Source organism: Anolis sagrei, chromosome 2 (genome assembly GCF_037176765.1).
Source record: "Anolis sagrei isolate rAnoSag1 chromosome 2, rAnoSag1.mat, whole genome shotgun sequence".
In the NCBI taxonomy this organism is placed as follows: Eukaryota; Metazoa; Chordata; class Lepidosauria; order Squamata; family Dactyloidae; genus Anolis; species Anolis sagrei.
Window position 1 is genome coordinate 38,668,581 of NC_090022.1, and position 23,172 is coordinate 38,691,752.

The 23,172-nt window shown below is 38.6% G+C and overlaps 1 protein-coding gene across 1 annotated transcript in view; it reads right to left on the bottom strand.

Moving 5' to 3' along the window:
* The window catches only part of MDFIC2 (MyoD family inhibitor domain containing 2), a 57,054-nt gene extending 34,168 nt beyond the window's left edge, over positions 1-22,886 (bottom strand). Inside the window, exons 1-2 of the mRNA XM_060761011.2 lie at positions 22,421-22,886; positions 21,340-21,430 (exon numbers count right to left, since the gene is read on the bottom strand). Coding sequence (XP_060616994.1) covers positions 21,340-21,430 — 91 coding nt within the window. The 5' untranslated portion in view covers positions 22,421-22,886. The remainder of the gene's footprint in view (positions 1-21,339; positions 21,431-22,420) is intronic.
* Between the last annotated feature and the right edge of the window lie 286 nt (positions 22,887-23,172).

A 23,172-nucleotide genomic window follows, 5' to 3' on the forward strand; every position in this document is an offset into this window, starting at 1 on the left:
TAGGAAATTGGTAATCTCAACTCATCAGTGCCAACTATCTGCATTTCTTTCCATATTAAAAGGAGCCCAATTTCAGAGATGGGGATACACATTTCCAGAAGTGTTGCTTAGCATTGAAGGTGCCTGTTTTTTTAAAAAAAAAATCTAAAGAGATCACCCATTTCCTTCTTTCCCCTCCTCCCTCAACATGATGAAAATGAGACTAATTTTGATAATTACTTAATTGCATTAGGCAAGACAAGAACAGAGTTCTAAAGTGATGATTCCTCCTATGTTTTAAAGACAGGATTAAATACTTTGGAATATCTGGAAGAGGGACAGATGCAAGGAATCGTGAATCTATGAGATGGCAACTGATGCAATGTCAAAAATAGTACAGCGGAAGACATAGAAATGCATCACATATACATATGTCCATTTTTATGAATATGAAAAAATTGCTATAATTAAACAGAAATGCAGAATATTGAATAATGACTTTGAGATCTATACACCAGGCAGTCTATGTGCCTGCTCAAATCTGATGTCCGAATGCTCAGTGCTCTCCCTTCTTTATGGATCTTTATTTTGGAACTGGACCATCAGAGATACTTTCATGTTGTAGTGCAGAGCTTTCCAAAATGTGTGTCACGAAATGTTAGTCAGCTGCAGTGTGTAGAAGTGTCACACAAACATAAGGAGAAATCTTGCTGGGTGACCTTGGGCAAATTTCCTCTGACCAAATCTTACCAAGAAAGCATTTTAAGCTGGAAACAACGTGAAGGTACAGAACAACAATAAGCAGTCCTCAGTATAAAAGTAATCTCTGATTATCAGGTCCAGTTCCACAATCAAGTCAGAAACCTGCAGCAAATTGTGATTTTAAAAGCAAGATATGTGCCCGCCCTTGGAATAACAGTATTTTGTTTTTGGATAACTCAAGGTAAGTTGCTAGCAGGTCACTGAGGGGTCACTGCCACCATCCCATCTGTTGTCATCACTCTGCTTCTGTCATTGCTCACCATCCCCTGAGCTGGTGACTGCCAACTTCTAAACAAGAGCTGGCCCAGAAAAAAAGGTACTTGAATAGCCACAGAATAATCTACTCTGAATCTTGAGAACACAAAGCACAGCAAAAGATTAGCTTTTCCTCACCCGAGAATCTCTGTAATATATGTGGCTTCATGTGTTCTTATGGACAGAAGACAGACTGCTGTGATCACTTGATTCAATGGCTAAATAATACAAAGCATGGACATTTATCCAGTAATTCTTGAAGTGGAGGGAATTAACATCCCTTAGTGCATCAGTGAACAATGTCAAGCCCAAAGAGTCAATGCAAGGCCAGTTCTGCAATCCTCTATTTAGTGCTCAATCCCTTTCTCACTGAAGTGAAAGGGGGGAGATTTGCTGTTGACTTTGATGGAGGCAGGATCAAGCCCTTTCTTTGCGAGCAGTGACACCAAATGTGGTGTTATGAAGAATGATTATATTTAAAACAGCTATGATGTAATATCAATGTCAATTCCATTATTTTAACAGATGTAAATTTGCTCTGCTCTTGAACTCTGGTGAATTTTGATGGCAATATTAAAGAGATACTATTAAAAGTACTTAAAAGATCTATTTGTTTGAGAGAGAAAGTGGTGGGGGAAGAGAGAATATGTATATGCTAGGGTGGGAGGAGGAGAGAACTTACTTCAAATTGCTTCCTTGTTCACTTGCAGCCATTATTTATTTGAAAAGCTACTTTATGTGCATATGAAAAAGGGAAAGAAATGGCAGAGATATATGATCTTTTATGATTGCACAAATCTGTCCTTATTTCAGTTTATAGGGTTTATTATTATTCTTAAACATTTGCATGTATCTTTTTTCCTAGGAATATGGGGCTTGATACATTTAGGGTTTCATACCCTTCTGGGGTCACCACAATTCTGTTAAGACTGATTCCTGACTCCTTGTATCAGCATACAGCACCTTTGTGTCATACCACCCCAGAAGGTCCCACCACTATTGATGCTTGCCTTGTACCTCTAACCACATGCTATCATTTACATTTCTTGTATCATCTATATCAGGGGTCCTCAAACTAAGGCCCGGGGGCCAGATGCAGCCCGCCAAGGTCATTTACCTGGCCCTTGTTCAGGGTCAACTTAAGTCTGAAATGACTTGAAAGCACACAACAACAACAACAACAACAACAATCCTATCTCATCAGCCAAAAGCTGGCCCACACTTCCTATTGAAATACTAATAAGTTTATATTTGTTAAAATTGTTCTTCATTTTAATTATTTTATTGTTTTAAGTGGTTTTGCACTACAAATAAGATATGTGCAGTGTGCATAGGAATTCATTCATTATTTTTCAAATTATAATCCGGCCCTCGAACAGTTTGAGGGACTGTGACCTGGCCCTCTGTTTAAAAAGTTTGAGGACCCCTGATCTATATGATATGTCTCTCTACATCACCATGGGAAATTTAAATGGTGACTGTCACTGACAATTGTCTTTGTGTGTGCAGTTCTAACGCTTGGGAACCCTACTGTAGAGCTTTCTTGGGAGGATTTATTTGGAAAAGATTTGCTGTGGCTTTTGTATGAGGCTGTGAGAAAGTGATTTGCTGGGCCCTGTGGTTTTCTGTGGTAGAGTGGGAATTTGAGCCTTCCCTGCCATAGTCCTTTATCAAACACTAAAATGACTACAGTCAGCTCTCCACATTTGTGAGGGTTAAGGGTGAAGAAACCCCAGAAAAGTGGAAAACATGTGAAAAAGAGTTGTAATTTGTGAATATCTCTGCAGATATGTGTGTGTATGTGTGAAGTACTGCCATGTGCACATTCACATGGTGGCCCCATGCCTCAAGAGTATGTGGGGACAAGCAATTGTAACTGCGGTCTCCTCTTTTAAAGCCTGGAGCCACAACTGCACATGTACACAGCAGCCCCATGCCTTGAGAGAAAGGGGGAATGAAAGATCATAGCCCCACTTAACTCCCAAAGCTTGGGCTGCCATGTGAATGTCATGTGCATGTTCAAACTGCAGCTTATATCTTGGGAAGAAGGAGGAGGGTCTCATGAAGTTGGTTACTGTAGGGACCATGGGTGATGACTGGCGAGGGTCATTGCTGCTATCCTGCCCTTCCAAAGTACTAATCATCAGATGTCTTGACTTTCAGGAGAACTGAGCAACAGCAATGGGTATCACTATTCTCACAGCAGCCCCAGACCTCAGGAGATGATTGGTGACATTGAAACTGAATATGTTTTATGCCCAATACTAAAATAGATTTCTGAGTGTAGCAGGGAAAGTTATAAAAGACACAAGCCACAATGGGTACATATAGTTTCCAATGTATTTTGGACTACATGTCACTGTTTACAGTATAAAATCTGACCTTGTATTCCATGGAGTCCACCATCTCACAAGTTCTGGATTAACATTTATTCATCTTAACAGAATCACTTATTATTATTATTATTATTATTATTATTATTATTATTATTAACTTTATTTGTACCCCGCTAGCATCTCCCGAAGGACTCGATGCAGCTTACATAGGCCAAGGCCTCAAAACACAACACAACACAACTAATACGTGGGGTTGCCTTTGAAGACGGCTCGGAAGCTCCAACTAGTCCAACGTTCGGCGGCCATGATTTTAACAGGAGCGGAGCGCAGGGAGCATACAACCCCCTTGTTGCGCCAACTCCACTGGCTACCGATTTGCTACCGGGCTCAATTCAAAGTGCTGGTGTTGGCCTTTAAACCCTAAACGGTTCCGACCCAAGCTACCTATCTGACCGCATCTCTGCCTATGAACCCACCAGGACTTTGAGATCTTCCGGGGAGGCCCTGCTCTCGATCCCGCCTGCTTCTCAAGCACGGCTAGCAGGGACAAGAGATAGGGCCTTCTCGGTGGTGGCTCCTCATCTGTGGAACGCCCTTCCCACGGACATTAGACTAGCACCATCTCTAATGGTATTCTGCAAAAAAGTGAGCAGGCGTTCGAGTAATTGGTGCAATGATTGGTTAATGGACATAGGAATGGAACAATGGACGACGTATCTGGATCATGTTTCGGATGATGAGACGACAGTGAATGGTTATTGTAGTAGTTGTTTATTAATTGTGTAATATGTAGGTGTTAACTGTTTTTATACTGTTGCATTGAATTTTGCTGCTCTTGATTGTTGTGAACCACCGTGAGTCGCCTTCGGGCTGAGAACAGCAGTATATAAGTAAAGTAAATAAATAAATAAAAAATAAATAATAGGTGTTGCAGTCCAAAAAAAATGGAGGATATTAGACTGCAGGAAATAGTATTTATTAACCCAATAATTCACAGTAACTACAATAGGTTATAGCAAAGGTTTTTCAATTTCTTAACTTCAATAAATCCTTTTCAAGTCAAAGCATAACCTTAGAATGAAGGAGTACTTATTTGTTCTGAGCTACAAGCAGCTTAACTGAAGAATTCAATTCAGGTTTTCTGTTGGGAACTTTCCAGACAATCGTTACTGAGGTTAATACATCCTCTAGCAATCTTGGACATAGAGCCAGAATCAAGTCAGCAAATTGATTTGGAGGAGGGGGACAATCAGGCTATATTGTCCATCAGAAACCCAAAAATGTTGTCTTGCCAAAATCCAAATGCCTTAGATGCTGATTTTCTCATACCTTAATGGACTAGCTGACAGCAGTCCTGTGAATAACAAGTGTATCTGTCTCCTAGTCCATTACCATGGTGTATTAGTGGGGGCAGGTATTTTCCCATTAACAAAGTACATTGTGCACAGGTTTAAAATGTCAATATGGAAAATGGAAACAAAATTACAAGTATTCTATTCGTGTCAAAACTTGGACTTCTGGTGAATTCGGTGGAAAGCGATGTACAGAAGAATAGGAAAGGAATAAGTCATATGTATTCTTAATGATATAATCCAAAATATGTCTTGATTTCTTTTTTTCAAGCTGTAATTTCTATATTTTATGTTGTGATGGCAATAATTTCCTGCTTCACTCAGCAATCAAGAACTATAACTTTTGCTGTTATCATTTTATCATTTATACACAATTATCAAAATGTATTGAACCCTATAGAATTACATCAGAAACACAGCTGAAGAGTTTGCAAGGCAATCTAGAAAGTAGGAAAACAAATGATTGAGTGACAGACTCTTTCTAACATTGTAACTCAATTTTTTGTTTTGTTATTGCACTTTCAAGATGCCCAATAATCAGAGTTAGGAGCCAAAACTCTGCCAGGATAAAGAGATAAGGGGTGGTGGTAACTGAGTCTTTGTCATAATCAGTGAAGGAGTGGATTTCCTTGTGATTATCTCTGTTGCTTGCAACCATTGATCAGAAGCTTTCTGGCGCACAATTCTAGCAATTGGACATCTTCTGGGCTGCATAACCATGGGGAGGGCTATATACATAGATATTGCTTAAATTTTATTGATTCATTAAAGCTTTTTAAAATGTTTGCACCACATACTAAAATCATAGAACCATAGAGACCACAAGGGCCATCCAGTCCAACCCCCTGCCAAGCAAGAATAGATAATCAAAGCAGTGCCAGTTTTGCTTTCCAATGATTCAAAGCATCTCCGAGAGGTGGCCAGCCATGTGTTTTTGTTTTAACTTATAAGTCAATTTGTATCCCAAAATAATCAAGGCTATAATTCTGTGTTGCAGTCTATGTTGTGAAATTTTACATATACAGTATGAACCCGATATCTATGGGAGGTATAGTCCCAGATTTTGTGTGGATACTGGGGTTGTGCATGGATTTTTTTTAAATGGTCAACATCTGGTTTGGTTGATTTGACTTATTCAGATGCCTGTAATGGCAAGGGCTCCACCTCCATCCTTTTTTCATTCGAAACAGACCATGTGGCTGCTGATTGTGGCTACATTCAGTTTCTATTTGGGATCCGTGGAGCATGGAGAGGCTGCCGCGTCCTCGCGGAGAGGCTGCCGCCTTCTTCCCTATTAGCCCTGTCTGTTGAGCCAATCAGATTAGAAGATAGCCACGATGTGTCTTACCAAAGCTGGGTCTCTATAAACAGGGTGTACACTTCAATGTTTCACTTGCATCCTGGCTCTAGAGAGAAGCCGATCAATCGTGCTTCAGTCCCATAGCCGCTCGCAGCTTTAGCTTTTGAGTTGGCTTGGCTTCACATTTTGGCTCCAAAAAAAAAATAGCATTAGCAACAGTGACTCTATTTTTAATCTATTTTTTATTTGATTTTCCTTTATTTTCTTGATTTTTTATTTAGTGGGACTGGGAGTTGGAAAGTGCGAGTGAGTGGCCGCACATTTGGGGACTTGATAAAAAGAGCATCTCTTGGGTGAATGAGTGCATTTTCTTTAAAAAATATTAGGGTGGCTCTGAGCCTTGACTCTCCCTCTTTAGCTTCTCTCCTCTTCTTGTATTTTCCCTCCCTCCCCTTTCAGAAAATACTTTTATAAAATTATTAATAAGAATTCCAGCAAACAGCAAAGCCTCAATCCCAGAAAAACCACTACCTACTACCAGTTCTTCATTTCTTCTAGTTATTACATTACATTTCATTAAATGTTGCTGGTACTTAAAATAATATTAGGCTTGGCTTTTGTTAAAGTTTTGCCCAGAAGAAAATACTTTCAAAAGATTATTATTAATAAGAATAGTACCAGCAAATACTACCAGCTTGGGAAGCCCCCCCCCCCCCCCATTCCCACAGTTTTTGGCTGCAGATCCAAAAATGGTTTAGCCATTTTCGGGAGGCTCGTGAAAACAGATCCACAGGTCTGCTGAAATTTGGATACCAAAAATGGATCATGATTCAGCCAAATTGTGCAGCCCTAATGGATATGTGACACCATGGGTGACAGTGAATCCTATTACTTTCAATGAGATGAATGAAAGGGGTGCTGAGAAGATGGTGTAGCCTGTACAGGAAGCCCTAAGTGAATAAGTGAATCTGTGAATAAATGACACTTGGCAGGCCTGTACTTTCCGCTCCAGGCCTGGCCAATTGCTCCTCAAAGTGACGAGGAAGTAAGTACTTTTTAGGTAGCTCCAATGGAGCTACCCACATTTTTCACATTTTCTCCATCTCATGGGGGGAAAGAGCAATGCGGCAACACAACACCAATGGGCCTTACTCCACCAATATGATGCAGGAAGGAAGGAAGGAGAGTGCATGGCATCTCGCACAGTGTCCCGTGAACTTTCTGTTTCACCGTCAATTGCTGGCAAAATGAAACCAATCAAGGGAAGAGTTAATGTGAAGAGGTCCCTTGTATGCTTGGCTACATAGCAGAGACATTATAGGACTTTCCTAGTGAATTGCAAAAATGCATATCAGAACCCCGGCAAGATTGCCTTGATGCATACTGGGTTCTACTGTTGTGCATTGGGGCTCCCCCAGTCGATCCTACAATGTGCACATGTTCATCAGCATCCTAGGCAATGGTCTTCACTGGCTCCCCTACATAGTAACATTGTGGCAGCCGTTTGATGAATATGAAAGTTTTAAAACTGTTCAATTGTATTTACTGCAGACATAAATCCACTTTGTTGTTGCTTTGTCTTCAAGTCATTTCTGACCTATGGTGTAGATATTGTTCCATAATGAATTCCAGCACAAATGAATAAATAAATGGAAATAAAAACTCCGACTACTGATTGCAAGGTATGAAGTTTCCTATATTAGTATTGCTTGTGCTCCATTTTCCCTCCACAAGAGCCCTTAGAAAACAGCAAAGAACATTTTCCATCACTGATGGGGATATTCATAGCATAAGAAACTAAACATCTCATTGCTCTCATACCTAGACATTTTAGTCATCTGGGTATTATATGCAATGGGTTGGAAAGGTACAAATTAAGCCATTTTACATATAAAACTGTTTCATTTTAAATCTGGTTAAAATTATTTTAATGACTTATGTAAAGTGAAATATCAGGTTTTCCCCCTTCTTCCTTTTTCTTGGCTTTGGCTTCACACAGGCATATTAATGATTATTTGTCAAAGTCACACTGTTTGCTTACAAGGTATGAAGGCTTTTTAGACACTATAATGACAGCTTTTGATTCACTTGATAATATTTAGAATAAGTCATAAAAGCCAATCTCAGAACGAAACAGACCACTTTTATTGGCTTTTAGTCCCATTACTGCTATCATAAGTGGTAAATTGGTCTAATGCAAGTAATGCTGCTGTGTCATACTGTAAAACCACTGCTTAGTATAAAATTTTATTTATTCTTACAAAATCATATTCTAAGATATGGCTATTAGAAATGTGCCCATCAGGGCTACCAGAGGTCCCTTCCAGGGTATGGCTGGAGCAGCTGGTGGAAAATTGCACTCCTGGTTTGCAGATGCATTGCTATATGCATCTGCAAACCATTAACTATTATCTGGTATGGAGGATTTTAAAAGATTTTGGTTAGGGCACAGAAGAAACAGTTTAGTAAGTCAGGGCTACAGTCCTATGCCGAGTTTAAAAACATCCCTGGGTTATGCTGTGTCAAATGGGCATGGATTAGCCAGAGTGTTGTCATGCATTACATTGGCTACCTAGAGCTACTCTTTGTTTTTTAGTGTATCTAAGTACCAGTCCAATAATGGAACTCAAGTAATCATTCAATCCACACATAGTAACCATACTAAGTATCTCTCTCTCTCTCTCTCTCTCTCTCTCTCTCTCTCTCTCTCTGTTTGTGTGTGTGTGTGTGTATGTGAAGTCCACAGTGGTCCTTGTCATTGGGGAAAGAGGGAAATGCCTTGCCAATGAAAACTTGGATTCTGATTTTAATAGGTGTGTTTTAATCTATTGTTTTAATTATTGTTTTAATATTTTTAATGTATTGTTGAATGTTTTATGATGCTGGCATCATATGGTGATTCTATGTGGCCACCCTGAGTGTCTCTCCCCTCCCTCCCCCCGGGGGGTTAGAAGGGCGGGGTATAAATATAGGAAATAAATAAACAAAATAAAATCCTGTGTAAAATATTATTTACACCTCTGTTTAAGAGTTTCAGTAAACAAGGAGGAATCCAGAATTTAGGGGGATGTGGATGAAATGCACGATCGACTTCAGAGAAATGAAGTTTTAGATGGCTATGTCTCTGTGTGATATGTGATTTTTTTACGTGATGTGCTTAATAATGTTTAATGTTTTTAATCAGTGCCATTGAATTGTTGGCAACACTGTGAACCATCCTGAGTCCCCTTCGGGGTGGAGAAGGGCGATATACAAATACTGTAAATAAATTATTTATTAGTAAATAATAAATAAAATTTAAAAAGACGAATCCAGGGATATCGTCAGAACTCTGAAACAGTGAGTTTAATGTCTATTCTTCCCGGATTAGGAATCCCCATCCCAAGTCCTAATAGCACTTTAGCACAATTAACATTTGCTGCACACCGTACTTTAATTCCTACGCCCCTCCTACCATATCAGCACTTTTACCTTGTACCCCTCTCGCCGGCCGAACCAGTTATAATTATGTCTTGATGTATTGTTATTGCTGTCTTGCTAATTTCTGATTTTGATTTGCTTTTAATTTTGATTTGCTTTGTTATTATTATTTGTTATGTTCTGTATTGTATTGTGTTTATGGCTTCGGCCTGTGTAAGCCGCATCGAGTCCTTCGGGAGATGCTCGTGGGGTACAAATAAAGTTAATAATAATAATAATAATAATAATATTCCAAGCAAAGGGATAGAAATTCAAACATGCAGAAAGACAAGCCCAACTGAAAAAGAATCAGCATGGCTTCTGCAAAGGTGAGTCAGATTTCACTCAATTTTTAGCATCTCTTTGAAAATACAAGTTGCACATCCCTTATCTGGAATTCCAAAAATCCAAATTGTCTAGATGGGTGGCTAAGATAGTGACAGCTTTGCCTTCTGATGATTTAGTGTACACAAATATTTATACACAAAAGTTGCATAAAATACCTTCAGGTTATGTGTAAAAGGTATGAAACTCAAGTTAATTTCATGTTTAGATTTAGGTCTTTTCTCCAAGTTATCTCATTATTTATGCAAATGCAAACACATTAACTCCAAAAAAATCTGAAATCCCAAACCCTTCTTGTCCTAAGCATTTTGGATGAAGGATACTGAACCTGAATCAATACACATGAAAGGAGCAATCACATACACAGTGTGCCCTTGGATTTCTAGGGCCCCTTCTACACTGCCATAGAATATAGATTATCATAGCAAATAACTCATATTATCTGCTTTGAACTGGATTTTACACTATCATATAATTTGGTTCAAAGCAGATAATCTGGATTTTATATTGCAGTGTAGAAGGGGCCTAAAAGACATGGGCTAAAGTTACAGACCAGATACCCTGGAATAAATTTAATAGTAATGGGATAAGATGTGAAGCATTCCTATGATATAAAACTGGTTAAATTATAGGAAGCAGAAAGGAGAGCTAATTGCTCAGTTCCTGCAGGAGAGAGATGTGAGCAATGGGATCTATGGGCACATCCACACAGTGCCCAAAATGGCGAGCTCATGCACTTGTACCTGAGGCATCCAAACAACGTCTCAGGTAAAAGTGAATTAATTTGGGACAAAGCAGGAAAACTCTTTGTCTCAAATTAATTTGACGTCTGAAAAGACACAGCTGCCTCAGGATTTCCAGGATACTGGAGCCTGGAAACCCCAAGACAGCACCCAACCGCTTCCAACTCCCCCCCTCCCTCAGAAAAGTCCTCAAAATTACTCACCCGGCTGCCATTACTGTGCTTCTGGAGCTCTCCTGACATGTAGAAATTATGTGCCAGGAGAAGGGGGTGATAATGAAAATCGCTCCTCATTCCCCCCCCCCCCTTCTGCTGGCATGTCATTTCTATGTGCCAGGAGAGCTCCAGCAGCACGGTAATGGTGGCCAGGTGAGTAATTTTGAATTTTGAGGCCTTTTCTGAGGGGTTTTCTTTGGTGTCCAGGTGCCCGACCAGAAGGTCCAGCGGGGCATCTACACCCCCTGCCCCCAGGAAAGCACAAGTTTTTGGGGGAGATGTGTGGACTTGGGGGAGATGTGTGGAGATGTGTGGACCTCTGTCCACTTGGGTTTTTTAAACCAGATGGTGGATCCTTCAGGGAAAAAAATATGCTTTGAAATTCTAGTGGGTATTCAGAAGTATTTTCATTTGAGACTGATCAGATTTACATCCTACTTTGGTACAAATTGTGGGAAGGAAGGTAAGTAATTCCTTACTTTTTAACACTATTTTTATGGGAATGATATTCATATATTTATAGGTATTTTGTACATTTCAGCCCCCAAAATGTAAAATATAGTATAGAAAATAATAGAAATTTACTTATTGGTTATATGATAAATAACACACAAAAAGGAGACACTCTCTCTTCCCTGGCGTTTCATTTCAGGCTGTTTTGTTTTAATGCTAAGAGATTAATATCATCTTTATTATTTATAGCTCGGTGTATTTCATGATTAAATAATATAAGAAGCCACGTTACAAATTTACCTTTTAATTATAGATGTTGCAACACTGCTAAATTGTGTTCCTGTCTCCACTAAGTAATCTTTGAAAGCTAGTAGAAACTTGGCATCTGAATCCTTCCGTCAATGTCACAATAAAGTGTTTCCTTCACCATTCAAACTGCTTGCAGGGATTTTCCAGCAAAGCAAGAAGTTTAATTTGTGACAGTAATTAGTGCAAAGATGCATTGTCAGCAATGGAAGATTTTTTTAAAAAAAAATATGGGTGGAGAAGTTCAATAGAGGAACATTTTTATTTGGAGCCTGAAAACAGACTGCAGTGTCTACAAAACCATTTGTGAAAATTTGCAAAAATTTGTCTTCCCTGGATGACCTGATCCTCTCACATGTGACCCAGCTTAGGTTTGGATGAATGGAAGTAAAACTAAGCTGTTACGAGTAAAGCTGTAGCTTCATTGGCAAGAAAAAGATGGGAAAAGATGTTAAAGACTAACAGCCACAAAAACAGGTGGTTCCTGGATTTGTACCTCCCTTCCTTGCTTAGCTCCAGATGATTTTTCCAGTTCTTTGACAAGGAGGTGGCATTTCCGCTGGCCAGAACTGCAACAAGGGAATGTTGTCCTAGGTTGGAATTTCTTAGACCAGAGTTTTCCAAATGTTTCACGTTAATAACACACTTTTTAAACAAGCATCATTTCATGACTCAGTAATTCATATTACCAGCAAACTAAAGGTTAAAGCAACCACTTCTAAGAGATACAGACACATACATATTGATTAGTAATAACAAAATGTATTGGGGCATAACATATTTTATTAGACTCTTTCTTTTATATAATTAAAATATATGATTTATTGCTAATTTTATATGGACTCAAAGGTTTCTTGTTCGGTTTGCATGATACATCTACACAGTGCTGCTGATACATTAATGTGGCACGACACAACGTTTGGAAAGCTCTGCCCTATACTAACAAAAGTATTGAGATAGCAGCCATAGTTTTGGGAAGATGTATGTAGTCTCTCCCTTCTGCCCTGAAACTTAAAAAAGGAAAAGATGTCTGTTCTCAGAGAAAGGATCACCCCAGCCATATCTCTGTTTATCTTTAGGCTCAATGCCTCTTCACTGAGTTATGGAGCTGAGTCAAATAAAGCTCTGGAACACAGGCTTTAAAGTAAGTTAGTCCCTATTATATGATACTGCATCACATGTATAGTATATGGATGGATGAAAAGTCCATTACAAAAATTTCCTTGCTAGTTTTCCACTAAAACATCTCACTACGTTGTTATGGTTCCATGATGACTTTTCTAAATATTGCATTTGAATTAGCAATGGAAGTACAATAATGAAAGGAAACTTTTCTCTCTCATCTTCCTGAATCAAGTTATATCCAAACTAAAAATCTCCACAGAGTTCCTCTTGAACTAGTTAGGATATAAAGCAGGATGTGGGAAATGGACTCACCCCAAGGTAGGGAAGAACTACATTCCAGTAATGAAATTCACAACACTTTCTTTCTGAAAACATCCTTCCATTTGCTTATTTTAGCCCTCTAACCTACATTTATGAAGAGACCTAACCAGTTTATTTATTTAAAAGGAAAAAATAGGAAATATCAAAATATACATGATGATAAAACCAGATGTTAAACCAGAACTCCTCAAGATTTTCAACTGAGCTTCCAAGCAATGGAGTAGCAAGTTAAAAAGGGCAAAGTCTAGCCAAGTCTTGCTTGAGTGAGAAGTCTCACATTACTAAATCACAAATCCAAGCCAGATTGGTGAAAAGGAATTAAGTCTGAAATATTAGGTGGTGAGGGAGTTGGATCAGGCAGGGCTTTGAAAATTATTTCAAATTTCATATTTCGATTCATTTTAAATGAATTTTCCTCAAATAGTATATTGTAGTGTGTTTTCATTTGTTATGGCTATTGGACTATCATAATGAAATTGTCTTGAAGTGCAAAGCATTTATGGAAAATGCAATATATTATATTTCTTCTAGTCAGCAGTGAATCATGCAACTCACTGGGGGTTCTTTAAGGCAGTTTCTCTCTCTCTCTTAGCCTTGAACTATGTCATGGGATTGTTGTATAGATGAAATACAAAGGCCCATGTATCTCACCTTGAATTAATTGAAGGGAAAATAGGAAATAATTGTAGGAAAAATAAATAAAGTACAACCTCTGCATCTGCAGGGGATGAGCTCTAAAGCTCTCTGCGGATACTTAAGCTGTGGATAATAGCAAATCCTATATTTTGACCATACTTGGGCTGAAAGTACTGCTCATACATTTTGCTGAGGCCAAGGTAAACTTATCATTGTAAGGATGGTTTTACTATATCTCCCCATTTCCAAAGAGCATGAATAAGAGTAAGTGTGAAAATGAACTGCAAACCTTTAGGAGCAACTAGCTTCCCTAATATCATATTTATTCGGATGGACATCAAACTGCCCTACTGATGAATAGTAATAGAAGTATTTCCAACATCTTCCTAGTTACTGTAACGTTGTTTTCTCTGATTCCTGAGCACATTTAAAATCTTTGTCTTTCTCAGGAGATTGCACTGCAGAGTTCAAGAGCCACTCAGCTTATAAAACTGCAATTAATAGCAGCAAGCTGGAAGTATACTATGTTTGATAGACTCGGTGCCCACTGAAAGAAGTCTTTAAATCTGCTCTTTTACAACTTAAAAGAAGGGTTGCATTGATTAATTCACTGGATCATAGGCCTGGAGCTGACAAGGCATCTTCCTAGGATTTTAGCCCTTTGGGATTGGCATCATTACTTTTCAGCCACATTTTTCTTGTTCCTATAAGCGGAGTGGAGTCACCTAAGGTTATACAACTAGTATTTTAAACATTTTATCTGATGGCCCCATAAAGAAGTAACTGTCTCAGTAATAATCTCAAACTGAAATCTATCCCCTTTTATGTTATCTTTAACATAAAAGTGAGTTATTCTCAAATAGATAAGAAATATATCTTGCCCATTCCTAAAAAAAGTTTGTGTATAGGACAAAGGTGTCCTAAATCTTAGAAGAAACTGGAAACTTTTCTTATAGATCAGCATTATGCAAATTCTCTAATAATAATTTTCAGGAAAATCTAAAATATTTATTAGAAATAGAAGTATTCACCATTTTAAAGCTTTATTAATTATATTCTAACCTAGGATTTTGAGCAAATACAACGTACTCAAAAACATTAAAAATGCAATGCAACATCACTGTCCATGGTTGCTGTTACTCCATTTTGTACTATTTTAGTACAAAAATCTATGATTGATGTTTCCACAGCACCAGGCTGATGAATAAAATTATTTCTTATCTTTTTAGGTTTCCAGGCCTTTATCAGAACTAAAAATACTGACACCTTCGGTTCTTAACAACCTCAGGAACACAGAATCATGGACAGTTGCTTTAAACCAATATGAGCATTCTAGAAATAATCAAACTGAATTAGTAAATACTGTTGATTGACAGAGTGCTCTTCAATAAGAGGCCTATATCCCACACTGACCAAAAATCTTTACATTTCAAAACATAATTGTAAAAATGAGGTAAGCAGCATTTCTTTTCCTTCTATCAATTGTAAACTCTCATTTTTGTGGTTTCCCAGGAAATATTCCAGCCTGTAAACCAGACAGGACAATAATGTTTCTTAAACCTAACAAATAGTCTGCTTTAACAAACTTAGTCTCCAGAATTAAAATTTTGTTTATAATAGCTAGCAGTCCCTGAAAGGTCTTTCTACAAATGTATTTAGGCTATTATAAAATAAGATATCATTTATGCTATGAATGCTAACAAAACATTCAAAAATAAATGGGTACAGTGGGAGGCACTAATATGGGAATAGTGGACTTTAAACCTCTCCCATACTATGATTTTTCTCCATACAGAAGATCATACACTTGCTCTCAGTGTTGGAACAAAAACCTCCATTTGTTCCTCCCCCAAGGAAAATATATTTCTGGAATAGATTTTACGTTATACCAAGGGACAAAGGACCTCATCACATGGAGGTCCAGAAGCAGGGGTATAGTACAGGAAACCGTGGGACAACACACAGCTTAGTTCCCTTACTATGGTTGGTAATGGGATGCCATCCCACAATGTCTCTAGCTTCCTTCCACCTCCTTCAATGAGGAGACAGGTAGTTGTCCATCTCCTCAGGGCTCCCTCTTAACATGCTGTCGGCATGTTGCTGGGATGGAGCCCAACAAAGCCCCAATGGAAGTAGCCCTGTGGTGTGCTCCAGTGGACTCCATCTCAGCAGTGTGCCAACAGCGCCCTAGGACAGGAAAAAAACCCTATCTGATGAAATCGTAAGTCTCAGAAAATCCTAATATGAACTGCTCCGACTACAACTCTTGAACTAATGTTAAGATGAAAATGTCATTCACCAGCTTTTATACTTCCCAGATGTTCTGATCACACTCCTTGGCCCAAAGAAAATCTACAAAGGCATATTTTAGAAGGCATATTTTGAGCAAAAATACATACTTAAAGAAAATGGAGGGGAAATTATTTCTTCACCAGACAGGGCCATAAACAGAATACCTCAGCACTTGGCACTGTGGTATCTTCTATGGATTATTGGCTTACAGATGTAATGCATTTGTGCCATCATGGCAAATGGTATGGGATTATGAAAGCTGTTGTCAAATAGGTTCTTTTCACACTACACTGTTCCATTTTAACTGGCATGGTTGTAGCCTATGGAATCCTAAAACTATTTATTTATTTATTTATTTATTTATCGTGTCAGGAACAGACGCTTGCTGAGGTGTTCTAGCAAGTGTCTCTGTAGATCTTGGAAAGCTATTTCTTGATTTAAGTCGTTGACGTACTGGCTGATATCCAAACAGGAGATGAACTGGAGATGTCACTGCCTTGGTCCTTTCACTATTGGTTGCTACTTCCCGGCAGATGTCAGGTGGTGCAATACCGGCTAAACAGTGTAATTTCTCCAGTGGTGTAGGGCGCAGACACCCCGTGATAATGTGGCATGTTTCATTAAGAGCCACATCTACCGTTTTAGAGTGGTGAGATGGGTTCCACACTGGGCATGCATACTCAGAAACGGAGTAGCATAGCACAAGGGCAGATGTCTTCACTCTATCTGGTTGTGATCCCCAGGTTGTGCCAGTCAGCTTTCATATGATATTTCCAGCACCCACTTTTTGCTTGATATTCAGACAGTGCTTCTTGTAGGTCAGGGCATGGTCCAGAATGACTCCCAGATTTTTGGGTGTGCTGCAATGCTCCTGTGGGATTCTTTCCCAGGTAATCCTCAGAGCTCAGGATGCTTGTCTGTTCTTAAGGTGAAAAACACATGTCTGTGTTTTAGATGGATTAGGGATCAGCTGGTTTTCCCTGTAATAGGCAGTAAGAGCACCTAGAGCTTCAGAGAGGTTCTGTTCAAGCATCTCAAAGCTCCCTGCTTGAGCAGTGATGGCATGATAATCAGCATAGATGAAACTCTCTGTCCCTTCTGGCAGTGGCTGTAGTGGTTATACATTTTTCCTCCTGAGAAAAATGTATAATATCACAAAGGACTACCACCTATCGCCTCATAGGAAACCTGCTACAAAACAGGAGCTTTTTGTTGAGTTCCAGGGCCAAATAAGCAGATGGCGGAAACAGAAGAATGGCCTGCCTCAGGGGAACATGCTTGCTCCATCAATATTCCACATTTACACAAATGACCAGCCACTGCTAGAAGAGATCCTAAAACTGGTATCCTATATATACTGTATAAATTTAGGGTTAGAGTTAGGGTGAAAATCAATTTTAAAAATCTGCATAGACTTATCCATGGGTCAATGTAAGTACTGTATCTTAATTCTTACAAAAAAGGACAACCTCTTTCTCTGAACCAAGTGGCAAAGGTCATAACAGTAAGAGACTCCAGTGAAAATACATACAATCCAAAAAGAGTAGGTTTCAAAACACATACTCTTGGAAGAACCTAAAAGAACCCTTGGTCCATGTTCTCTCTCCTCCTCATAACTACTTATGGCACTACCTCTGCCCCCCTCCCCTTTGAGGCAACACTAGTGAATTGGAATAAAATTGAAATTAGAGAATAGTATAGACTTACTACAAAAGAGAAAACTTCAGTTCCTGAGTATACTAAAGCTATCAAATTTTAGAAGAATTGGGGAAGTCAAACTCTTGCAGTACATGATTTATGGGCATTTTCTTTCCACACATCTGTAGAATAGCCCTCAACGTATCCACAGGTGATATAAAATTGGTATTTTTAGCCCTATAACCTGGCCTCAACTTACACATTGACTATGGTAGTCTGGGAGCACTGGAGAACTCTGAGACTTCTAAATATCCCTAAATTGCCAGACCCAGGGTTCCATAGGATGGTATCATGACCGTTAAAGTGGTAACATAGCACTATAATGGTACAGTGTGAAAGAGCCCCATGTTGCTTATCTCTGGAAGACTGCATGAATAACATTCACACATAGACCCTGCTGAATCTTTCCCTCCTTCATTTAATATTTGTTTTGTTAACTGACAAACTGAATTATAAATACAGAAATCCCCATCATTTCTCTCAGTTCAAATATTCCCTTCTAGCAAAAGTAGCTTTTGATCAACTCCCACCATTTGAAATCAATGGGACTTCAAGGGGCTTAACCTTGTCCGGAATTTGTTCTACATCTGTGGTTGGTCCTATCCTGTCCTTCCATGGTTTGACAGTAATGGAATCAAATATCAAATGACATCCTCAAATATCCCCAGTTAATATCTCTAGTGTTTAGGTCAGCTTTTCCACTGCAAATTAAGAAGGCTGTGACATTTTTAGCCAATAAACACTTAATGGATACATTATGGAAATCACAGCCTCTTACTAGTGCACACAACAATTGTGCTAGAAGTACATAACGTATTATTTTGCAAAGGTCTCAGTATGTTTGGCACTAAATAAAGAGAGATACTCTCTGACATCTCCTCAGCATATTTCTTCCACTATGTGGTTGTTTCTTTTATAAGACACAAATAATCAATAAAAAACCATGAATAAAAATAACTTTCCTTTAAAACTGGATGCCAAAGGAAAATACAGCTTGCTAGCTTTCTTAGCCAACAGGATCAGGTTCTACTATGCAGCTCACTCTTTTGCTGAGAGACCCAAAAAGGATTTTTTAAAATTTATGTCAAAAGGGGAAAAATATAAAGTTAAAGATTATTAGCAAAATATGGAGGTGGGAAATTTTGCCCATCTGCCTTATAGCCACTCTGTACATCAACCAGAGCCCCAAATCTTGCAGTCCTATCCCTACCTTCACATGTACAAGTGATTCAAAATGCAATTAATATAAATTGTATTTGATATTGTCTATTTAGAATCTAGAAATACATGTTATACATGACATGGAGATACTGCTGGAAAAAAGGAGCCACTGTGTTGAATTTTCTCTGAATTGTATAATGAAGGCATAGTTACTCAACCAATAGAAATTTATGGATACTTTCCAGTCAATTTGGAATCCTGCTTTCCCAGGGCTCTGACCTATGTAGAAAGTACCTACTGATAGCAAAGGACCTCTATTTTGAGCCAACTGCCATTTGCAAGTAAGGGAATGATAAAACTGTAAGTGAAAGGGTGGAACTAGGGAGCTCCCCAACTCATATATATTTAAAGAACACATTTATAGAACTCATGTCAATATAGCTATTTATGTAACTTGGTGTATGATGCTGCATCCTCATAACACCTTAGTATACTTCCACGGTTGCTAGCAAAAACATTATCATGTCATTCTCTCAGACTACAATGCGATGTGTTAGTTTTTAAGCTGCCACAGGTTAAAAACTAACACATGATGTATTGTTATTACCATACATCAGTCATCATATGAGATGGAAGATGTGTTGAAACATCTCATATGTCTAATGTCAAGACATGCCTTCCTTTTACTAGCTTCTAATATTTTCAAATTAATTTGTGCTGCAACAGACTGAATTACATAATTACATGCCTGCAGAATTTTTACCATCTTCTGAAAATTTTAATTTCAATACACCCATAAATTACTCTCATCTGCATGGCATAATCTTGTATGGGTCGTGCCATTTTAGTGTGACCATTATATTCTTTGGGCTCTTCAAATTTTTATTTGGGTGAATTGGAAATACCTTTGGCTAATTATATATAACAAGTCTCAGAAACAAGGCCTAATGTACTGGATGAGAGCAAACAAATGGAAACTTAATCCCGATAATACAGAGGTGCCTCTGGTCAGTCATAACACAGATCTGGGAATAGGGAGTCAGCCTGTGTTAGATGGATCAACATTTTTAAAAATGTTGGTTCATGGTTTGGGGATATTCCTGGATTCAGCTATAAATCCAGAGGCCCAGGTATCAGCAGTGGCCAAGAGTGCTTTTGCACAGTTAAAGTTAGTACACCAACTGCACCCATTCCTGGAGAAGTCAGATCTGGCCAAGGTGGTTCATGCCTTTGTTACATCCCAGTTGGACTACTGTAATGCGCTCTACATGGGGCTGATTTTGAAAAGTGCTCAGAAACTTCAGTTGATCCAAAGAGCAGCGGCCAGACTGCTAACTGTGGCTGGCTACAGGGAGTGTACAATTCCTCTGGCTACCAACACATTTCCAGACACAATTCAAAGTGCTGGTTTAGACTTAAAAAGCCCTATAAGTTTCTAGTACAGGTTATCTGAAGGAGCATATTACTTGCTGTGAACCTGGGAGACAGCTATGTTCTACTGGGGAGGGCCTCTCCCATGACCCACTCTAGTACATTTGGTGGGAATACGGCAGAGAGCCTTTCCAGCAGTTGCTTCCAAACTGTGGAACTCTCTTTCAAGAGAGACCAGGATGGCCCCATCCCTGTTGGCCTTCTGCAAGGGTACAGTGTTCCCTCACTTATCACAGAGGTTACATTCTAGGACCACCCATGATAAGGGAAAAACTGCAAAGTAGGGATGCCCCCTCACCTTCCCTCCTTGCCCGGTTTCCCTTTCTCTTCCTCCTCCTCATTGCCACCTGGGCCTCTTGCTGCCACTTGGTCCTGTGATTGAGGTAGCAGAGGAGGTTTCGCGGGGCCCCAGCAGCAGTGAGGAGGAGGAAGAGGAAGGTAAAGAGGGCGAGGAGGGAAGAAGAGCCCCCTCACCCTTTTTACCTTCCTCTTCCTCGTCACCACCGGGGCTTCTTGCTACCTAGCAACAGCAAGAGGCCCAGGCGGCAATGGCGAGGTGGAAGAGGGAGGTATAGAGGGCAAGGGGGTGGCTTCTTCCCTCCTCAATACAGTGTTCCCTCGCTGCGTGTATATATATATATATATATATAGAGAGAGAGAGAGAGAGAGAGAGAGAGAGAGTTTAAAAACCGCGAAACAGTGAGTCCATGGTAAGTGAGGGAACACTGTAAAGTTATTTATGTGCTATTAGGCATTTGGGGAAGAATAATAAGGGTCAGGCTGCTGGGGAAGTGTGGGTGGGGATTGTGAGTTTTGAAGGCTATTTTAAGTGTGTTTATTACTGTATATTTTACTCTGTTTTTACCTTAATCCACACTGTATTATTTAATTGCTTTTCAATTTTTGTATTGCACTTTTAAAACTATGATCTAAATATGGGATTGTTTGCTGCTTTGAGTTCCCACAGGGAGAAAGGAGGGTATAAATAAAGTTAATAATAATAATAATACTTTAAACGTTTCTAATTTTAAATCAGAAAAAAAACTGATTGGATTCTGAGTATTTCAAGAATAAGCAAGAAGTACTTACAATTCCTATAAAGTGATGATCTTATATTTCTAAGATATTTAGAAATAAATACTTATTTCAGTAGTAAAACATTGTACTCACCTTCTTTCAACAGTGTTGAAGTATTTTGCTGATCATTTTCAAAACTCTGTGTTGTTCTAATTTTTTGTTTATCAGTCTCTGCTTCTGACATCTATGGTGGCAGAAAGTAAGGAAACATCAGCAAATGGAAGGTTTTCGAGGAAAAATGATTTTTAAGGAGAAACACTATGTAAATTTAAAACATTTCTATATCACAATTATTTCAATAAGGAAGTTAAGGACATGATTTCCTTCTCCGAGGCATTTAGAACATTTTAGTTATGTTAGAGCTATTATTTTAATCTAAGCTTTAGTTCTTGATGACTTTTTTAAAGCTTGATATTTTCTACTGGTATGTTTTACTGAGTTTAAACCTGCACTATTTTATAACTTTGGTTGTTGTGTGTTTTTTAAATTCTTGCACAACATGTAGAAAACTAGTTTGATGAACCATTTAATAAATACAATAAACGTATAAATAATATTTAATATTATCTATTGTAATTTTTGTAGCATGCAGTGTAGTAATAAGTGCCTTTAGTATCCTCCACAGGAATAATTGTTTAGGATTGCAGAAGAAAGTTCCATTATAATGAGTTATTTACTCTTAAGTAAGTGAAGGCAGGATTACAGCCCAAAGTGCTTTACTTTGGATGAACTGTACCCATTATCACTAACTACATAATGAGCTGTTTATGTCATGCTAAGTAATGAGCATCCATCCTATTTTTAAAGCTCATATATGCTGGAAAATCTTTTACGTTAGACTAATATGCCTTTTCATGCTGCTTTATTAATATTACATGTGTTCTTTGATGGCACAGCGATCAATTTTATGTTGAAGATGGATTAATGATGCTTATGTGGAAATTGTATCACATAGGTATGCTGCGCTTGGATAATATGTAGGTCCAAATCTATCCAATCTATTCTAAATAGCAACAAAGCAAACTATAAAAGTGATCACAAACAATAAAGAGGAGTTCAGCAATGGTGTATTTAAAATTTCCCTTACTGCAACCCACAGCCATCTAACTCTTTGCCAATGAGAACAATCGAGCCCAGAATCATTCCCTGCAAAAAATATTGAAGATTACAGTACCTGGGAGTATTATGTGTTCATGAGCCTGCTGAGTATTAAAGTGGATTGCTTGTTGTAGCTTACTTCCACAGATTGTTAGAGGGGGAATACTAGGTTATCCTGTCTTCTTCTAATTGATTTTCATCTTCTCAGAGTCGAGCTAGTTCACCCATTGCCATAAGGTTCCCGGTATATTCCAAGCAAAGGAGGTGAAGATAATGATGTTCAAAAGCTATTGTTCAATCCTTCCTGCAGACTCCAGAGTTGTGTAATGTCCAGCATTCCCTTGCACTGACAACACTGAAAGATGAGCAAGGCACTCCTTTCTTTTTCCTCTCTTCTGCTGTGGAGTGCCAGATTTGACTCTCAGCCAGAATCAGCCAAGTTCGTGCTAAAATGATTTTTTAAAAATATTCTTCCTACTGGAAGTGTTACCAACTTGGACACTCGACAAAACTTTGTGATGCAAAGAACGGTCCTGACCAAAGATGTCTCCTTGCAATTCATCCTGCCGCAATTATGTGTAAGGGGCAAAGGAGGGAGTCAAAAAAAGCATGTGACCAGTAGTGCCAAATCAAAATGCTTTTCCTTGGAGATCTGTAAAATAATTTGAGAATTAGTATATTTTTAGAAATGATTTAAAGGGTGTATAATATTTTTGAAGGGCTGTCTGAAAAGCAAAGGTTTCTGTTTATATTCAAAAAGCACAGCTGAAATTGTGTCAGATTCTGGGTCTGAAATACATGACCTGTTTCTGAGGTCTTGCAATATGC